Source organism: Bipolaris oryzae, assembly GCF_000523455.1.
Source record: "Bipolaris oryzae ATCC 44560 unplaced genomic scaffold scaffold_5, whole genome shotgun sequence".
NCBI lineage: Eukaryota > Fungi > Ascomycota > Dothideomycetes > Pleosporales > Pleosporaceae > Bipolaris > Bipolaris oryzae.
Genome location: NW_006911281.1, coordinates 233,220 through 248,240, shown reverse-complemented (window position 1 = coordinate 248,240; position 15,021 = coordinate 233,220). Strand labels below are relative to the sequence as shown.

Below are 15,021 nucleotides of genomic sequence, written 5' to 3'. Positions count from 1 at the left end.
GACGGCGAAGGGGGTTCGTTCGCTCGTAACCACCCTGCATTACGGCCTGCTCAAATCTGACGGCATTATTGTTAGCTTACCATGGCCGAGAACTCTCTTCCTGACCCCTCGGCAGCTGGGCGCATCCGGGAAATATGCTCACCTGCCCCGACACTTCACGCCTCAGCCCAGGCTCGCCATCTTCTTGACTGTCGCAAGATCCCTCTCATATTTCTCTCAGCTGTCGACACAGGACCGACGCCTCGACGCCTCAGGCTTATGCGTCTATGCTAACTCTTCTACCCGTGTGTCATCCGAGATTAGAACCAGTCAGGGTGCAACCCCACACGTTACCAAAGGAACCTTTAAGCGACCGCCTGCCCGAGTATTGGTGTAGCAGTCTGGAACTCGGAACCTAATTGTCAACACCTGTCTCTCCCGCGCAACGGAATCGATAGCTTCTGTGAAGCCTCGCCACTACCAGTCTTCCTCTCGACAGTCTATTCCATCACTTTTGCATAATGGTTGCACACGGAGGCCACGATGAAATGGCCATGGGGTCATCGGAGGGAATGCATGCGAGCGAAACATCCAGTCATGGCGGCATGGCAATGGCCTTCTTCACAGCAACCAACACTCCATTGTACTCCAAGTCATGGACCCCATCATCAGCTGGTCAATACGCTGGAACCTGCATATTCCTCATCCTCCTCGCTATTCTTCTCCGCGCTATCTTCACAGCCAAGACCTTTCTTGAAATCAAGGCAGTAAAGAACGCTCTGCAGCGCCGCTACGTTGTCGTAGCTGGTGAGAAGACAGTCCTCGACGACGATGCCAACTCGACACATGGCATTCTTACGACCAACGGCGTTCAGGAGAACGTCCGGGTCGTGTCTGCACCAGTATCTCACATCCAACCCTGGAGATTTGGCGTCGATCTTCCACGGGCCTTTCTGATGACGGTTGCGGCGGGTGTCGGATACCTCCTGTGAGCAGACCATCTCCCAACTCGTACATACCGATGCTAACATTACAACAGCATGCTGGCAGTCATGACCTTTAATGTCGGATACTTTCTGTCTGTCCTAGCGGGCACGTTTGTCGGTGAACTTGCTTTCGGCAGATTCAATCAGGCCGCACCGCATTAATGACCGAAGAGACTTTGCTTTGACTTTGTATCCGCACCGTGCCGGAGTCTAATGTTGTAGATGCTCTTGTAATACCTGCCCACTAGATGATTAGTTACCCAATTAGATATTTTCAACAAACAATAACTCGCTTTCAGCAAGGTCCGACCTCGGTCATTTGCAAATAGTGTATCCCCGGACTTTACCTGTCTTGACCATAAAGCTTATTTCTCCTTTTCTTTATCGCGTCTCACATACCCGTCTCACCGTGTACACACGCACATGTACATATTATTTCCGTGAGATCTTCGTGTCGAAGCTAATGGCAATCTCGAAGCCTAGGCCGGGTAGGGGTGGGGCTGATGTGAAAGGGACCCCTGTCATGCGCTAGTGACCATTCATCCATAGCACCGCTGCTTTGGTAAGAAACTTGCTCACGCTTCTGCATTCACAGAATAGTCGACCCTGATTCCTACCAACCAGACCATACCGCCACCGGTCCAGTATCAAGTATCAAAACAAATAGCTCACTGGCTTGTATTCTTCTGGCACCGGTGCGTATCAGAGTCCGCTGCTGGGCACAGGTGTGGCTGCATCGGCTCGATGTGCACGCCACACCCTGCAATGGGAAAGAATGCACGGCATGACGGGAAGCAAGTACGCCCGTTCCTTGGGTCTAATAAATAAGGAACGACGCGCCTGTACTTATTAGACCGCCTGGCGCATGCAAGCGGATTGTCTGTCCCAAATCACGCCTCCTCGTTAATATCATTCCTCTCACTCTCTCCCTTTCTCTCTCTTCCTCTATTCATCTCCCGAACTATCAACACCTCTACACACACACACCGGTCAGCGCTCAAAATGCTCTCCAACACTTTCCTCGCGCTCTCTCTTCTTCCCCTCACTCTCGCTCATTTCAACTTCAACTTCCCTCGAGCGCGTGGCTTCGACGAGGATAAGGAGGGTAACTTCCCCTGCGGAGGTTATGACCAGGTCTCAGATCAACGCACCGATTTCCCCATCAGTGGTGGCCCTATCCAATTGGTTCTGGGCCACCCACAAACAAATGTCGCCGTATACATGGCGGTTGGCGACAACCCTGGAAGCGGATTCAGCATTGTCCTAAAGCAACAGCTCATGGTTGAGGGTCTGGGTAACTTTTGCTTGGGCTCGGTTAGCATTCCCAAAGACCTAAACGTGACTGCTGGCACGAAGGCATCTATTCAAGTCGTTACCAATGCGCACAGCTCTGGCGGTCTATTCCAGGTAGGTCATTGAATCAGGATACACGGACGTGCTGGATCGCTTACAAAAATACAGTGCGCCGACGTTACTCTTGTCGACAAGCAGCTCTCCCAATCAGAATTCCAAGACAACTGCAAGAACAACACGGGCGTAAAGGTGACTCAAGAGAATATCTCTGGTAACCCCAACTCGACGGCTACGGGTGCGGGTGGCTCGGATGACGGCGACGACGACGACAAGCCCACAGCGTCTAGTAGTGGTAGCGGTAGTGCAGCGTCGCCCACAGCGGCTAGCGCAGCGACACATGTCCAGGCCATTTCATGGGTGTTGGGTGCTATCGGTCTTGCTGGAATTGCTATGCTTTGAACAATGTCTTTGGGTTGATGGCGTTGATACCAAATTGAAAAAGTTATTTGCACAGTGTGTCAGTGTGTATGCAGTCTAGCACTGCGCTTTCTTTCCAGCATTTCTTTTTACCAGCATGCATAAATCGGCTGCTTCTTTGCGAAAAAAAAAGAGCTGTCTGGGCGAGCCTGAGCTTGGCTATCAGCCTGATATGGTAAAGTATCAATCAGTACAGAGTTGCCTGCCAGTGACAGACAGCATTGGGAAAGTTTTCAATGGAGTGAGCAAAGATGAAAGGCGACTAGCTTCGAACGGAACTCAATTCACTGGTCGTTCAAATGGCGGCGGTGCGTGGTGGAGGCACGCGTGTCTTGTGTTCGAAATGGCTCTCATGTCTAGTGTTGATTGCGCGCCCCTCTCCTCTGACGTTGCGGGGAAGGAGCTTCCAACAAGCGAGGCAAGCACACAATCGGCGCTTCCGTAGAGTTTCGCCGATGCCCGCAACAACTTCACCAGCTACACCACACTCCAAGTCTCGGCCACGATCCCGAATTCAGGTGCGTACCGGTCCCGTATCCGCTGCGGCCTCATCCGCTCGACCTTCCGTGAGATTGTAGCCCGACCGCTGACGTTTGGCTGCCATAGATCTCCTCACCAAGTCACCTTCTTTCTCAACACCGCAAATATGGATCACGCAAAATTGGCGCGTATGCAGGCGTCAGTGCGCATTGGTACGTATAAGAAATTTGGCCCAAAATCTCCCTCGGGAGGAAGCAGCTCATATTCGCTGGATACTTGTCCGCTAACATGTGTGCATAGGGTAAGCAACGCTCTTCGCGATCTATTTTGACAGCCCCGCACCAAACAACGGCTCCGAATTTGCGAAACACCACCGCAACCCGCGATAGCCGAACAAAGACTCACAGATGGAGATGGCGCTTATGAGGTACACAAGGCTAATTGGATCAATAGCGGCAAGGGCACTCCCCGCAGGAAGGTCAAGAAGGTCCACAGGGGCGCTGGTACCGACGACAAGAAGCTCCAGACCGCGCTGAAGAAGCTCAATGTCCAGCCTATCCAGGCCATTGAGGAGGCCAACATGTTCAAGAGTGACGGCAATGTCATCCACTTCTCGGCACCCAAGGGTACGTCACCACCTTTCCACTCATTGCAATGCCGGGGGGGTATTTGAGGTGAAGGAAGCATTGCGTCGCTGGGGACACATCTGCATTTCGTGTTACCGGATCACCCGTGCTTTCGTACCTGCAGCGACTGACATTTTCGCCATTGTAGTCCACGCCTCAGTACCCGCCAACACCTTCGCCATCTACGGACACGGTGAGGACAAGGAGCTGACAGAGCTCGTCCCCGGCATCCTCAACCAGCTCGGCCCCGACTCGCTCGCATCGCTACGCAAACTCGCTGAGTCTTACCAGAGCATGCAGAAGGAGAAGGGCGAGGACGGCGAGAAGAAGGAGGACGATGACGAGGATGACGATGACATCCCCGACCTCGTCGCCGGCGAGAACTTCGAGTCAAAGGCCGAAGTCGAGTAAGAAGCTACCCCAGTCTTAGCCGAACAAAGACTAGGCAGTGTTGAGGAGGAGGCTACGTGCAATGATGGCCTGCCGCATGTACATTGGTTTCGAGGACTTCATGAATGCAATGATCATTACGGTCAGCAGCTGCGGCGAGTTTTGCATGCACATACCGGGCTGGCGTTATATCTCGGGAAAAAAAAGATATGAATGAAAGTCTTCTAGCATGCTCCCCATGTGCTCACCATGCACCAATTGCAACTTCTGAAGGTACGTGCATGTATGCAGACGTGAACCTTTGCATCTTGAACGTGTAACCAGCTCGACTCCATAGATCTTTGCTCGAGGAGTTACAGGCGCTTTGAAAACGCTCAAAGGCATTCACCCTGTATCCCTATGGCTAACCTAGGATGGCCGTTGACGAGGTATATAATCTAGAAATATGGAACAGGTCTGTGTTGATCGCAATTCCTCGTATCTGAGTTGACACCAAGTCAGCGACGGATCAGTTATCGGGACTAAGCATGAAAAGGCTAGCAGCGACATACTTAGGCTTGGCGCTATCTTCGCAAGTGCAAGCCTCCAAGATGCGGCCACCCGCCTGGAAAGCTTGACTAGGGGAACCAATGCGATTGATAGGCACGAGCATATGCATACTTCAAATGATCAGTGTTGACAGGTTTGCGACAATTATCTACGAAAGCCATAATAGGTGCGCTCTCCGCGATAACACGGTCCAGACGCTCTTGTGGGTCACGACTCGCGATTATGACGGCTCCCCACTTGGTAGTATGACCCTGAGTCTTGAACCGCGCCCCAAACCTTAATGCCATGTGTCTTGGGAATAATTTCTTTTGCGACCCCTTTGTTTATTTTCTTGTCGTCCTCTCCAAATACCCCTCCTGAGTGCATCAACAAACAACAACACCCAGGATGAGTACCGAAACCATCCTCATACTCGGCGGATCGTTCGCAGGCATCAGCGCCGCCCACTTCTTGCTCAGGCATGTCGTACCTCAGCTGCCCAAGAAGGATGATGTCACGTACAATGTCACCATGGTCAATCCATCAAAGGATCTTTGGTGGCGCTTTGCTTCACCACGCGAAGCTGTCTCGAAGCAGATGATGCCTTCGGACAAGACTTTCTACCCAATCGAACCTGCATTCGCGTATGCCTCTTCAAAGTTCAGGTTCATTCAAGGCATGGCGACACATGTGGATGCTGCTGGGCAGATTGTGTCTGTTGAGACTGCATCTGGCGAGCAGCAATCGATTCCCTATGCGGCTCTCGTGATTGCAACCGGATTTACGACACCGAGTCCGCTATTTACACAGGCTACTGATCGCGAAGCCCTTGAGAAGGTACATGCCGCTTTTCAGGAGAGCCTCAAGACAGCTAAGGACGTGATCATTGGCGGAGGCGGACCAGTCGGTGTCGAGACAGCAGGAGAGATTGCAGAGATGCTCAATGGCAAGCCAGGCTTCATGGCGTCTGCACCCAAGAACCCCAAAGCACAAATCAGAGTCTTTGTCGCCGACAGGCAGCTCTTGCCTCTTCTCCGGCCTGCTATCGGACAGACGGCCGAGCAATTCCTGAAGCGACTTGGGTGTAACATCACGTATGACGTAAGGGTCATTGGGTCATCTAAGATGAGTGAGGGGGAAGGCGGAAAGACCCGGGTGGATCTCTCTAATGGAGAGATACTCGAGACCGACATATACATTGACGCGACCGGTACCCGACCCAACACTGGCTTTCTCCCCAAGGAGTGGCTCGACAGCCGCAATCGTGTGGCCTGCAATGCGAAGACTCTCCGCCTCGAACACGAATCTGCCAGCCCTCGCGTTTACGTAGTGGGCGACGTAGGCTCGTATACCCGAGGAGGTGTCATGGACATGTACGACGCGGTACCTGTAGCCATGACGAACCTCAAAAACGATCTGCTGGCCCACTTGACCGGCGAGCCACACAAGGGCGACCGCCACTACGTTGCGAACACGAAGGAACAGCAAGTTGTCCCCATTGGTACGCAGAAGGGTGTTGGCGCGTTCAATGGGTTCCGATTGCCTAGCCAGATGGTGTGGTTCATCAAGGGCCGGGACTATATGATTTCGCAACTTGCGCAGGCCACCTTGAGGGGCGATCAGTTCAAGAAGGAGGGTAAGTGGACACCTGTGCAGGAGACAGGCAAGGCTGGATTAGGCGCTGCTTGATCCTGAATTGTTGTTGAAGTTTAAGAAAGGCGGCCGGTACAGCGACGGCGTCTTGGATGTATTTGGATGTATTTGGATGCGTGGGCCTGGCAGAGGAGCGTCGCATTGCATTTGTCTTCGATGGAATACCCCTGCTGCATAGCGCGCATTGAACATACACATGATTATAATATTATTACTATTCCAATCCTATTTTACGTGTAAGCCCAAGCCGTGTTCAATTCCCCATGTCACAAGATTGCCGATCCATTTATGCGTGAGATGATCGCGGACGCCCCACACGAATAAGCTTAAACTTAGCGCGTCATAACCAGAGCTCCAAAATTTCCCAACGTCGACGTTCGACTTGTACAACACGCTGCGCAATATATTACCTGGCCTTTTCTGAGCCTTCACGATCGAAACCTTCTCAATGGCGACTGAGACCCGTCCACCTCCAGCTCTCACCTTTCCCCGCCCCATCTTCGCCGCTGTCTCTCCACACCCGTTCCTCCAAGCGCACCTCTCTGCTGAGAAGAAGAAGCCTGTACGCGCCAACGGCCGAACCGCCAATGAGTTCCGAACACCAGGAGTAAACACTGGTAGCTTGACACATTGCAATGGCAGCGCAGTCGTGCGCCTGGGCAACACGAGCGTGGTTTGCGGCGTACGTGCAGAAATCTTGAAAGAGGAAGACATATCAGGCGCCTTTGAATACCCCAAAGATCTGGCAGGCCAGGACGATTCACCGCAAGAGGAAGATAGTGAGGAAGTAGAAGGACTGAGGCTGGTGGTTCCAAACGTCGAGCTTTCTACTGGAAGCACACCCTCGCACATTCCGGGCAACGCTCCCTCAACATACGCACAAACACTCATTACGCGGATACGATCGCTCATTCATTCAACGCGACTACTCCGCCCTTCAGATCTCCGTATTCTATACAAACCCTCTACAAACCCCGAGGACCCCGATGTGGAAGCTGAAACACAGTTGAAGGGGTACTGGGTCCTGTATTTAGACATCTTTTTCATAAGCATTGATGGAAATGCGTTTGATGCAGCCTGGATATCCATGCTCGCTGCTCTGCGCGACACTCTTATACCACACGCATACTATGACGAGGAGTTTGAGGGGATACTATGTTCCGACAATCCGCAAGAAGCGCGTCGATTGCGATTACAAGGTCTGCCGATACCCAGCACATATGCGGTGTTTGAGGGCAGGAAGGAAGAAGATGAAGACGTAGACTGGGTACTCAGTGATCCTGATGCTTTTGAGGAAGGAGTATGCAGAGAGACTGTCAGTGTAGTTGTGGATTGCCAGGGTAGGAAGAAGGGCACGAAGGATTTGGTGATTCGAAGAGTGGAGAAGAGTGGTGGGGGTGTCGTTGGAAGAGAGCTAATGGGCAGTTTGATTAAGAGGAGCATTGATCGTTGGGGTGCTGTCGAGGCTGTGCTGGGCGGCAAAGCCTGAGCGAGGTTGCACCCGCCAGTGGACAGCATGGAACACGCATCCGAAGATTTGATTGTCTTTGTGCACGGATCATAGGTGTGAGCAAGGTAGCGGAGTGCAGGCTCGTGGCTCCAAGCGTAGAGTTGCACGATACTGTGGTAGGTAAGCTACATTGAAAACCCGCTTAACGGCAGACTCAACCTGTTTGAGTGGGTTTGGTACGTTGGATACTGGGAGAGATATCACAGCAAGACGGCTTTGTGTGTGCATATACATATGTATGTACAAATGATAGTACCACAGGGAGTGCACATGTACGCACTGTGAATCGAAGCACGAAGCGGCACGGTATAGGCTACCTGCAGACAGATTAATTCGAGCAGCGCATATTATGTCAGGGAAATGATATCACATGATTGTTTTATCCATCTCCTATCTTACACACGCACGTCCGTCATCAGTCCCTCAAAACTACCCGACTACCGTAGTGGAACGCCATTCGTGCCGCTACACCGACGCACTACGCTTCCCACGATGAAGTGTAGATTACGGCAAGACACTGGAGCCGAAGCCGCCAGGGGAAATGTGTAGTAATAGAGTACGTCGATCAATGTAATCCACGTGGCTCGCTTGCGGGTAACAGGTGTTTGATGAAAAGTGGAGATGTGCATCCCTTATCGATACTGTTTGGGCTTCTGGGCTGTTGTTGAACTGGCAGGCGATGGGGCAGTCAAGTACTAGTCAGCAAAATTCGTCAGCAGAGAGAAAAAAACAAGTCCGACTACTGCAGAACGGCATGTTGGCGGCCGCTCTCTACCAACCGGAGTATAACTGCGGGAACGCGGGACTTCTCGAACTAGACACTGGAGCGAAATACAGGCTAGTGTCTGCACCACGGTCGGTCCATGCATGTCGGCGTGAAGGTCACTAGACGAAAGCGAGTCGCTGCCCCCCTCCTCTCATATACTGTGTTCGCGTACGCGAAAAACGCACACTCGGGGTTCGAAACTTGACAGACGGGTCTTGCGTACACGGCGGAAGACACTATCCCTAGGGGACATGTCGCTTCCAGTCACTTGGGAGGTGTAATCACTGAATTGACTTTCGTGGCGGCGGCGTAGCGGCTACAAGGTGTTCAGCTCCACATTCGGACTTCAATACCAAGAGAAAAAAAAAAGAACAAGCCGTGTTGTTTCCCTTACGTCGGCAGATTGTTGTTTCGAACAGAATTCCAAGGCGCTTGTCTATGGAGAAGCCGAAGAGGAAACTGTAGCAGCTAATCGAATGCGAGGGCTGACGTTAATCTAAGGCAGGGGCAGACATCACCGTTTGAAGATCAGCCACTTTTGGGACGATCGTGCCACTTAGCGCTCGCGTGGCTCCTCAGGAACAGGCCTGGTTTATTCCCATCCTATGGATTATGTCAACCCGCTATCGGAACTGTCGAAGAAAGAAAACACTCCCGCTGCTGGGCGTCGCGCGAACGCCTTGTCGCTTTGTTTCAAGTACCGATGGCAGAGAAGCTAGACGCTCTCGCTAATACACAATGCTGTCTGACGCTTTCTCTCAACTTTCTGCGGGCCTTGTCGTGACCTTCGATTACTGAAACTTGTTTCTTGGTATCTGTTTGTCCCGCTTCGCCCGAAGGATTCGCTTTATCCTACCCCCTGACACCCGTGCCGCTTGTGAACTGCGCGCGGCTCCCCTGGCTCAGATCGCCACCACCCGGAAACGGGTGTGGATCTAGTCGTTTTGGTGTCACTTCTAGACGCCTAGGCTTATCTTGATAGAGTCCGTGGCATGGGGGCTGCCCACCGTGGCTGCATGCAATTCCACATGCAGGAGGCCTTTTTGGCGTATATTTATCTAAGGCCATCTCCCCCCTTCACATTGTCTTACCTTCTTTGCATCTGCATCACTGTCCCTCTTTCTCTCTCTCTCTCTCTCTCTTTTTGGCTTCCGGTACAGGAATACCATCCCTTCCTTCTTTTTGTGGACTTGTCCATACACACTCTTTTTTTGTGATTTCCAGAGCATCTAGAGTCCGTGACTCGATACCTTCATTCACACACAGCTCACTCCTTTTTGCTGTTTTACGACACAGATTCACTGTACAAGACACCCGAACATTGTCACTGAGCCATCATGCGTTTCGACATTGTATCTCTCACGGTTGGCTTTGCCGCCACTGCCTCAGCTCAGTGCTATGGCAACTACTTTAGCTTCTACAACCGCAACGGTCCGGCTATGAGCTACCAGCGTCTTGACCCCGGTCTGTTCCCCGGAGCTGAGAGCCCCCATCTTCACTCCTTCGACGGAGGAAACGGACTGAAGCAGACGGTCGACTATGCCGGCCTCCAGGACTCATCCTGCTCCACTGCTCGCGTCAAGAGCGACAAGTCTCTGTACTGGCGCCCTACCTTGTTCTACAAGAGCGACGCCGGTTTCCAGCGTGTTCCCGAGAAGGCAACCAAGATCTACTACAAGTATGGTGATGGAAACAACTGGGCAAACGTCACTGCATACCCAAAGGGTTTCAACATGGTTGCTGGAAGGCCCAACAGGCGCAGCAACAGTGACGACAACGCAGCCGGTGTCCGCTGGGGCTGCCACCAGCCCGACGGTGGCGAGACGGCTATCTTCGACAACGGTTTCCCCAAGGGCTTCACCTCTTGCAAGTTCGGCTTCGCCTCTGAGGTCACCTATCCTTCTTGCTGGAACGGACAGCCCATGGACCCCAAAGATGGCTATGCCCACATGGCCTACCCCAACGGCAACAGCGGTGTTGGTATTGAGAACTGCCCCGTCACCCACAGAGCCGCACGCTTCCCTACTCTTTTCATCGAGTACTGGTGGGACATTTCATCGTTCAAGTTCGGTCCTGATGAGGCTCCTTGGGTTCTCTCCAACGGTGATGCCACTGGCTACGGCTTCCACGCTGACTTCGTAAGATTACCTGTTTCCATTCTGATTCCCCTATGCTAACTTGACCACAAGATGAACGGATGGGACGAAGGTGTCCTCGACAAGGCCATCAGCGAGAACGACGGCTGCAAGTGCGGCTGTGGCTGCGGTCAAGAACAAATGGAGCAGTGCTTTGGCTCCGCCAACGTCAACAAGGACAGCGATGACTCCTGGGCAAACTGCTCTGCCGCCGAGTCCCGCATGTCGTACGACACAGAGATCCTAGACACCCTCCCAGGCTGCAACCCCGTCCAGTACGGTCCCGCCTCTGCCACTCCTGCCTCCGGCGCTGGCTGCAACGCTGCCCCAGCTGCCCCTACCGGCAACAAGAGCACTCAAGCAGCCTCCTCCCCAGCTGCAACCCAGACTCCCTCCGGTAACACCTCAGCCCCCGCCAACTACAAGTCTACCTCCAAGGCCTCTCCCGCCGTAACCCCCGACGCCACCCCCGAAGCCGCCAGCTCTCCCACCGTCTACCCCTCCTACGCCGCCGGCCTCCCCAACAAGGGCGTCGACAAGGAAGAGGAATCCGGCGACTACGATGCCGCACAGCCAACTCCCATCGCTTCTCCTACCAGTGCCTCCGCCCCAGCTGATAAGACTCCCAGCCCAGTCGCTGGCGGCGCCAACAACAGCGATGGCGAGGAAGAGGGCGACTGCAAGCCCCCCGTCACAATCACATACACCCCCACCGTCACCGTCACCGCCACCGCTGCAAACGTCGCCGACGCAAGCATCTGCACTGGTGCACCGACTGTGTACGAGACCTTGACTGAGACGGTTACTGTGCAAGCTTCGGGAACCAAGGAGACTCCTGCCTCGTACTAAGCTATACATACTAGTAGTGTGCCACTCGGCCATTTTGGGCCATTGTGTAGAATTAGCAGCGCTTTCAGGCGTCTGCACGCGTGTGGTTGGTCATTCGTTCTCTTTCGAACCACCATTCAAAGATGGATTGTTTTTCTAGGAGATCTTCATTGTATATATATTACCTGCCATGACTGAGAGGAGAAATAAATGAAAAGGATTGGAGTTGAAAGAATTTTGTGCACATGTCTCCATTGTGATGCTACTGTGATATTTGATAGCTAATACATTGGCTCACTGGATCCTCTCGTGATAGCTTCCCTCCTCTATCACCCTCTTTCTCAACTAACCCCCCAAAAAATACAACATCCTCTGAACACCTATTACGATGGAGATGAGTGACAATGTGCAAAAAGAAGATTGAAGCTCTTAACGAGCTCCGGCTTTTGACTCAGCCGAGGTTTGAACTCGGGACCTTCAGTGTGCCTAACAGGATGTTAGACTGACGTGATAACCAACTACACCACCGAGCCCTGTTTTGATGTGAGATGAAATGGTTAAGATGTATATATATTGAGCAGTGTATGCGTGGACATCACTTAAACCGATATTCGCCAAGGATGATGAATCCGGTTTAGTGGATACAAACTACCGACCCGGCAACCGAGGGCTAGCAAATCAAATAGGTACGTCCAGCCGACTTTGGGGAAGCTGGTAAGTAGAGGCATTGCGGGACGAAGTGTTACATTCACGACCTGGAGAAGACTGATCAAAATGCTTGCAGATCAAAGTACAAGCGCTTGTTGAAGCTGTTGGAAGTGTACGGTGAATAGGAGACCAATGTTTGCGGGCGACGGCAGCTTGTTACTAGATCACCACGTCCCTTCAAGACATTAACATCTCAATCAACTACTGACCATAGTCTCCTCGTCACTTGCAATGTGTGTATACACAAAGCCGCTCAATGGAACCGAAGACGAGACACGGAGAGGCGTGTGGGGCTCTCGGCACGTGGGGTTGCTCCTGGGGTTGCGGCGGCGCGTGTAGAGGCCGAGGGCATACCGGCAATTGATCACGTTGCGGACGGACGTGTCGCACGTTATCAAGAAGCATTGCGCACGTTTTGGGACATCTTCATTTTCTGGTCGCTTGCTTACACTCTTTTCCCCTCTTCTTCACAGTCTTGTATATTTCCTAACAGGTTTGAAGAAATCATTATGGATCTCAAGGAACTTGGTGAGTTATTCCCCATGCTGCTGAGCTGTTGCGGCGCGCGCTGTTGCACACCCCAGCTAATCCGGCCTTTCTAGCACCCGTTGCAGGCGCCGCCATTGCAGGCGTTACTGCTGCTGTCGCATACATCGACGCCAAATACCACATCTCCAAAGATATCGCAGGCATTCGCGGCCAAAAAGCAACAGCGCGCGAATTAGAGAAGAACTGTAAGTTTGGGCTGTTTGGGTGCTCGCATCACCCTTTACTAATAGTTCCGCAGCTCGAGGCAAAGGCCAATCTCTCTGGTACCAATTCGAAACCCAAGTCCGCCGTCTCCCCTCGAATGAAGAATGCATCTGGTCTCGCAACGGATGCTATACCTGGGCCGAAACCTACGCGAACGCCTGTCGCTATGGCCAATACCTCCACCAGCATGGCGTCGTGCCCGGACAGCTCTTCGCCATGTACATGATGAACCGACCCGAGTTTCTGTTTGCTCATCTGGGCAGCTGGAGCATAGGAAGCGCCCCGGCATGGATCAACTACAACTTGGCGGGTGATTCGCTATTTCACTGCTTGAAAGTAAGCGGTGCCAAGGTGCTGCTTGTCGACGAAGAACAAGAGTGCAGGCAAAGGATAGAAGACATCCGCCAAAAGTTGGAGGAAGAACTCGGCATGACTATCTTGATTTTGGACAACAATCTAAAGGGCGAGATTTCAAGGTCGGAGCCAAAGAGGCCAGAAGACTCCCTTCGAGTAGGCGCAAAGGGCAAATTCCCTCTCTTCATTTTCTACACAAGGTGGGTCACTACTACACAACCTTTCAGGGAACAAACGCGCTGACAACACTAGTGGAACAACTGGACACCCGAAAGCCTGTCCATTCCCCACGGAAAGAGCGGCCGGTTTGGCAGGACGCGTAGGTGCCCTGGGCCTGAAGCCAGGACCTAATGGCGATCGATGGTATGTTTGCATGCCTTTATACCACGGCACCGGAGGTACCACCGCGCTCGTGTGCATGATTACTGGTCTTACCTGCTGCATTGGCACCAAGTTCTCCACATCAAGATTCTGGACCGACGTACGTGACTCCAAGTCTACCGCCATCGTATATGTTGGAGAGACGGCCCGTTACCTCCTCAATGCCCCTCCAAGTGATATGGACAAAAAGCACAACGTCAGAGCCATGTTTGGAAACGGTCTTCGTCCAGACGTATGGCAACGTTTCGTCGATCGTTTCGGCGTCGAAGTTGTTGGCGAGTTCTTCAACAGCACAGAGGGTGTTATGGCGCTCTTCAATGGTTCCCGCGGACCCTTTACAGCCACCTCAGTCGGACATCAAGGTCTCATTGACCGCTGGCGATTCCACAACACCTATGTTCCGGTTGAGGTTGATATGGTCACTGGTGATCTCCTTCGCGACCCCAAGACTGGCTTCTGTAAACGCAAGTCATACGAGGAAGGTAGCGAGATTCTTGTTCAGATGCCCAGCGAGGACGCTTTTGTTGGCTACTGGAACAACCCCGAAGCCACCGAGAAGCGCTTCGAACGTAATGTCTTCCAGAAGGGTGATCTCTGGTACCGCACAGGTGACGCCCTTCGTCGCGACGCCGACGGCCGATGGTTCTTCATGGACCGTCTTGGAGATACTTTCCGCTGGAAATCCGAAAACGTCAGCACAGCCGAAGTCAGTGAAGCCCTTGGATCCTTCCCCGGAATTCAAGAAGCAAATGTCTATGGTGTCGAGGTACCAGGTTACGACGGACGAGCAGGCTGTGCGGCCATTCTCATTGACCCTGCCCTACGCGATTCGTTTGACTTCAACGCACTACTTGCGCATGCGAGCGCAAAGTTGCCCAAATATGCAGTTCCTGTCTTTTTAAGGATACAAAAACAGCAAATTACCATGCACAACAACAAGCAAAACAAGGTTCCATTGAGAAACGATGGAATTGATCTGAGGAAGCTCATGGAGAGGGCAGACAAGGAGGCAAAGGAGCAGGGCAAAGACCAAGCTGAATACGACACCATCTACTGGAACCCAACTTTGCTCGGAGCTACCAAGGGCAAGGGTGCTGAAGGTGGTTATGTTGTGTATACCATGGCTGATTGGGATACGCTGCAAGCAAACAAGGACCAGGGCGCAAAACTATAG

The 15,021-nt window shown here is 52.6% G+C and overlaps 7 protein-coding genes across 7 annotated transcripts; all 7 read left to right on the top strand.

The window, feature by feature from the left end:
• Positions 1-500: 500 nt before the first annotated feature.
• COCMIDRAFT_22081 (uncharacterized protein) lies at positions 501-1,127 on the top strand (the record flags this gene model as incomplete). The annotated part of the gene is made up of 2 exons (XM_007684809.1): positions 501-967; positions 1,019-1,127. The coding sequence occupies 2 exons, from the start codon at positions 501-503 to the stop codon at positions 1,125-1,127; spliced, it is 576 nt and encodes a 191-aa protein (XP_007682999.1).
• Positions 1,128-1,967: 840 nt separating this feature from the next.
• Positions 1,968-2,717, top strand: COCMIDRAFT_922 (uncharacterized protein; the record flags this gene model as incomplete). The annotated part of the gene is made up of 2 exons (XM_007684779.1): positions 1,968-2,372; positions 2,427-2,717. The coding sequence occupies 2 exons, from the start codon at positions 1,968-1,970 to the stop codon at positions 2,715-2,717; spliced, it is 696 nt and encodes a 231-aa protein (XP_007682969.1).
• Positions 2,718-3,381: 664 nt separating this feature from the next.
• COCMIDRAFT_81899 (uncharacterized protein) lies at positions 3,382-4,252 on the top strand (the record flags this gene model as incomplete). The annotated part of the gene is made up of 3 exons (XM_007684898.1): positions 3,382-3,431; positions 3,669-3,841; positions 3,990-4,252. The coding sequence occupies 3 exons, from the start codon at positions 3,382-3,384 to the stop codon at positions 4,250-4,252; spliced, it is 486 nt and encodes a 161-aa protein (XP_007683088.1).
• A 915-nt stretch (positions 4,253-5,167) lies between these two features.
• COCMIDRAFT_22078 (uncharacterized protein) lies at positions 5,168-6,448 on the top strand (the record flags this gene model as incomplete). The annotated part of the gene is made up of 1 exon (XM_007684808.1): positions 5,168-6,448. One exon carries the CDS (start codon positions 5,168-5,170, stop codon positions 6,446-6,448), a length of 1,281 nt encoding a protein of 426 aa, XP_007682998.1.
• A 412-nt stretch (positions 6,449-6,860) lies between these two features.
• Positions 6,861-7,901, top strand: COCMIDRAFT_919 (uncharacterized protein; the record flags this gene model as incomplete). The annotated part of the gene is made up of 1 exon (XM_007684778.1): positions 6,861-7,901. The coding sequence occupies one exon, from the start codon at positions 6,861-6,863 to the stop codon at positions 7,899-7,901; it is 1,041 nt and encodes a 346-aa protein (XP_007682968.1).
• Positions 7,902-10,025: 2,124 nt separating this feature from the next.
• COCMIDRAFT_82021 (uncharacterized protein) lies at positions 10,026-11,672 on the top strand (the record flags this gene model as incomplete). The annotated part of the gene is made up of 3 exons (XM_007684897.1): positions 10,026-10,826; positions 10,878-11,354; positions 11,496-11,672. The coding sequence occupies 3 exons, from the start codon at positions 10,026-10,028 to the stop codon at positions 11,670-11,672; spliced, it is 1,455 nt and encodes a 484-aa protein (XP_007683087.1).
• A 1,196-nt stretch (positions 11,673-12,868) lies between these two features.
• Positions 12,869-15,021, top strand: COCMIDRAFT_917 (uncharacterized protein; the record flags this gene model as incomplete). The annotated part of the gene is made up of 4 exons (XM_007684777.1): positions 12,869-12,887; positions 12,962-13,093; positions 13,147-13,666; positions 13,719-15,021. The coding sequence occupies 4 exons, from the start codon at positions 12,869-12,871 to the stop codon at positions 15,019-15,021; spliced, it is 1,974 nt and encodes a 657-aa protein (XP_007682967.1).